This window comes from Solea senegalensis, unplaced genomic scaffold (assembly GCF_019176455.1).
Source record: "Solea senegalensis isolate Sse05_10M unplaced genomic scaffold, IFAPA_SoseM_1 scf7180000015966, whole genome shotgun sequence".
NCBI lineage: Eukaryota > Metazoa > Chordata > Actinopteri > Pleuronectiformes > Soleidae > Solea > Solea senegalensis.
Window position 1 is genome coordinate 13224 of NW_025321529.1, and position 4487 is coordinate 17710.

Here is a 4487-nt window from a genome sequence, read left to right on the forward strand (position 1 = left end):
CAGCCCTCTCACTCTTTGGGGACATCTCTAAAATATTGGCAAAATGTTGTTTTTTGATTGATTTGATTAAGATGTGATGTGTGTGTGTGGAGGTTGGATTTGATATGTGGTGACTTAAGACAAGTAGACGTACAGGCTTGTAATAGTGGATGTGTTGAGTTGAGTATGTACTTTGTAGTGGAGATGTAACCTGAACCAGGCCGTGCCGAGGCGAGACGGTGGAAATAAACTTAACTCATTTGTTTGTCAAATAGGACACTGAACGTACTACAATGACAGTACTGTAGGTCGTTAAAGTACTACAGTGACAGTACTGTAGGACTGTGTCAAGTACTACAGTAACAGTACTGTAAGTAGTTAAAGTACTACAGTAACAGTACTGTAAGTAGTAAGTACTACAGTAACAGTACTGTAGGACTGTGTCAAGTACTACAGTAACAGTACTGTAAGTAGTTAAAGTACTACAGTGACAGTACTATAGGACTGTGTCAAGTACTACAGTAACAGTACTGTAAGTAGTTAAAGTACTACAGTAACAGTACTGTAAGTAGTAAGTACTACAGTAACAGTACTGTAGGACTGTGTCAAGTACTACAGTAACAGTACTGTAAGTAGTTAAAGTACTACAGTGACAGTACTATAGGACTGTGTCAAGTACTACAGTAACAGTACTGTAAGTAGTTAAAGTACTACAGTAACAGTACTGTAAGTAGTAAGTACTACAGTAACAGTACTGTAGGACTGTGTCAAGTACTACAGTAACAGTACTGTAAGTAGTTAAAGTACTACAGTAACAGTACTGTAAGTAGTTAAAGTACTACAGTAACAGTACTGTATGTAGTTAAAGTACTGTAAGTAGTTAAAGTAGTACAGTAACAGTACTGTATGTCATTAAAGTACTACAGTAACAGTACTGTATGTCATTAAAGTACTACAGTAACAGTACTGTATGTAGTTAAAGTACTACAGTATTAATAAAGTCTTTTTGTTGCGTGAGGTCAAATTTGACGTATTGTCTTATTTGATGAAATCAAACCTGTTTGTTGTGCAGGAGATATGGTGGAGGACGCCATCGAGGACGCTCTGGGTGGTGGAGACAAAGACAAAGACGAGAAGGACAAAGACAGTGGAGGAGGAATCCTGTCTCTGTTCGGAGGAGACAAGAAAAAAGACGACGACGAAGACGAGAAGGGAGGACTGTTCTCGTTTGGAGACAAGAAGAAAGACGAGGACAAGGGAGGTTTCTTCTCCAAAATATTTGACAGAGACAACGACGACGACAAAGGAAAGGAGAAGAAATCTGGTTTTGCTGGTCTCTTCAGTGAACAACAGGGAGGGGGCGCTGCTGCTGCTGCAGGGCATGAGGAGGAGGGAGGAGCTGCAGAATGTCAGAATGTCGGAGTCAGTGACGGAGGTTTGTACGATGTCTCGTTTGTCTCTGCAGGAACTGTCTCGATATTTCTGTGATTGTCCTGTTTTGTCTCAGATTTGTTCAGTGACCTGATGGACGTCGCACAAGAGACGTCCAAAGGAAACTAAAGTGAGGCCGACATCGCGACTTTGTGGTCGGACGATAAATCGAAGAAACTGGTCTGAACGCAGCTGTCGCGAAAGACTGAAGCCAAAAAACACGCAGGTTCACTCAACACATGGTGACATCTGTTAGCGCCCCCTTCTGTTCAACACCACCGCATTTATTATTCTGTTGGCTAATGATATGCTAGTGATTAGCATCAAAATGCTCTGCATATTTGCTAACGTAAAGCTTCAGCTAACGCTAACAACGTTAGGTTGAGATGAAATGAAGTGATGTTCTTTAAAATAAACGACAGAGGCAGAACCTTTTTATTTCAACGTCAACAACAGGAAGTAAATAGACATGTTTTTTTGTTTCGTCCTGTGCTGAAGTGTCAGTGTCCATCAAGAAGACAACGTCATGAATTTACCCTGAGGACAAAAAAGTTCTGGAATAAAGATAAAAATTTGACATTTGAAACAACTCAAGTGTGTTTTTATGGTTCTGAAATATTGAAAATACACGTAAACCTCCTGACCTTTGACCTTAGCAAACAAATCACCTCTCCGAGGCGACGACTGTTTGCAGTCGTGCTAAGGTTAGCTGTAGTGCTAACACTAGCTGTAGTACTAAAGTTAGCTGTAGTGCTAAGGTTAGCTGTAGGGCTAAAGTTAGCTATAGGTCTAAAGTTAGCTGTAGTGCTAAGGTCAGCTGTAGGGTTTAAGTTAGCTGTAGTGCTAAGGTTAGCTGCCGTGCTAAGGTTGGCTGTAGTGCTAAAGTTTGCTGTAGGGCTAAAGTTGGCCGTAGAGCTAAAGTTAGCTTTAGGGCTAAAGTTAGCTGCAGTGCTAAGGTTGGCTGTAGTGTTAAAGTTAGCTGTAGAGTCTTAGTCAACTCTACCTCGACTAAGACGACAACAACAACACTTGCTTATACATTGCACTTATGACTAGCACCTTATAGTTTGGCTTACTTGAAGCTCTTCTAGCTCTTGTTTGTACCCAAATGACATGTAATGTAATGGAATGTAGTGCTATGGTTAGCTGTAGTACTAAAGTTAGCTGCAGTGCTAAGGTTGGCTGTAGGGCTAAAGTTAGCTGAATGACTCACATTGTTCTTGCAGATGTAAACAAAAAGAACGTTGTTCTGTCACCTTGAGGTTTTACTGATTATTTACAATCAGTCGGTAACTGAAGGTCGAGCAGCGTAAAGTCCTGACTGAGGGGGGCGCTGTTCTCGTCGCACAGGAAGTGGCTCCTGATGGTGATGACAAAGGTTTTCTTTGGGAGGGAGAGGAGGGCGTGGAGCCTCTCTGCTGCCACCTGGATGAGCTTCACCTGCGAGCCGGGAGCTACGATACAGGTGAAAAAAGATGCACTTCTCTGATTGGCTGACAGGGTGGGGCGGAGTCAAAACCTACAGTGTGAGTCTTACCTGAGCTCCTGTGGAGTTTATCGGGTGGAGCTTTGAGGATTTTCTGCAGAGGAACAGGAGGAGCCAGAACACACAGCTGACTATAGCCCCGCCCACTCACAGTCAGCACACCTGGCCTGGAAATCATGCACACCCACGCACACACGTGCACACACACACACACGATCATATACATTTTTCCAGCACAAATGTGAAAATGTATGTTCGTGTTTCTGGCCGCGTTCACCTGTAGTACCGGCGTACACCAGTGAGGGGCAGGCACGGGTAACAGGGGCTGTAGATGCCGTTGGCGTCGGTGCTGAGCTCGGCGGAGCAGCGACCGCAGCCGGCGTACGTGGCGTCTCCGCTCAGCGCCTCCAGGACTCCGTTCAGCGGCGTGGAGCTGTCCAGTAACAGCCGAGGTGCATTCTGGGAGGACGGAGAGTTCTGGAAGCTAAAGGCGGCGACCTGGACTCTGAGCTCCACCACACCTGAAGAGAGAGAGAGAGATTCAGCAGCTGTGTGAGTTAAAGGCACAGTTCAGGGTTTTGAAGTGTGTGTGTGTGTGTGTGTGTTCACATAAAGGTAAACATGGCTGCAACCAGAGAAACAGATTTTTACTTCAGTGTTCAGATTGACCTCAGTGACACAAAATGACCACACGAGGCAGCAGAGGAGCAGCGGCTCCTGCTAAAATCACTGGTTTTCTCTCTGGACTCTGGTGTGGGAGAGTGAGTGGTTTACAAACTTCAGAAAAGTCTGTCTCTCAGTGAGATAAAGACGTGGTCATGTGATGCAGATATTATTACATGAGTCTTTTGTTAAGAGACTGAAATCAGTTTGTGCTTTGGTCCTCATTTTGATGCTCCAGTTCTCAGGTGCTGCGGTGCACAGGTTGGACAGGTTGGACAGGTACGGTGTCCTGCAGGTCCTTTAAAGAATTCTGTCTTTGAATTTTAAAGGGTTAAGTTTAAGTTTGTCAATGACCTACATGTTAATATTGATTTCATAATTGATTCTGTTTCGTCTTTCATTATTTAAATGTGTGTGTATTTATTTTTCGGTAAACGGTATTTTTCCAAGAAACATTTATTTTGAAATGTGTGTGCGATATCATCATGGATGCTTTTATTGTGATATTGTTGATGGGATTCTGAGATATAACTTGTTATGTTACAAATGTAACAACAACAGTGGAGTAAAGAGCTTTGTAAGCGATGTAAGAGATCAATAAAGAGTAACTCTGAGTCACAAATATGAGCAAAAATGACAAAGCTTGAAATGAGATGAAATGAAACCCATGTTTGTGGAGATCATGTGACCTGGATCACACTGACCGTTGTATTTCTGCGACAGCAGCGTGTCCACGTCCAGCTCCACGCCGTCTCCCGCAGGACTGTGTCGAGGAGCGAGGAAGTCCCGCAGATGCTGGTCAGCGGGGTCCAGCCGGTGGGCGGAGCTCCAGGGGGTGGAGTGCATCTCGAGGAGGTCAGAGGTTAAACTGTCCCTCACCAGGAGGAAGTGGAAGTCCCAGATGGCCACTGCAGAGGAAACAGGAGCG

General features: G+C 44.1%; 1 protein-coding gene across 1 annotated transcript; it reads right to left on the minus strand.

The window, feature by feature from the left end:
• Nucleotides 1-1822: 1822 nt before the first annotated feature.
• Nucleotides 1823-4461, minus strand: LOC122762682 (shieldin complex subunit 2-like). The gene is made up of 5 exons (XM_044017878.1): nt 4264-4461; nt 3174-3417; nt 2948-3063; nt 2667-2864; nt 1823-1947 (listed from the first exon to the last, which is right to left on the minus strand). Exons 1-4 carry the CDS (start codon nt 4403-4405, stop codon nt 2683-2685), a joined length of 684 nt encoding a protein of 227 aa, XP_043873813.1. The 5' UTR covers nt 4406-4461; the 3' UTR covers nt 1823-1947; nt 2667-2682.
• Nucleotides 4462-4487: the final 26 nt, after the last annotated feature.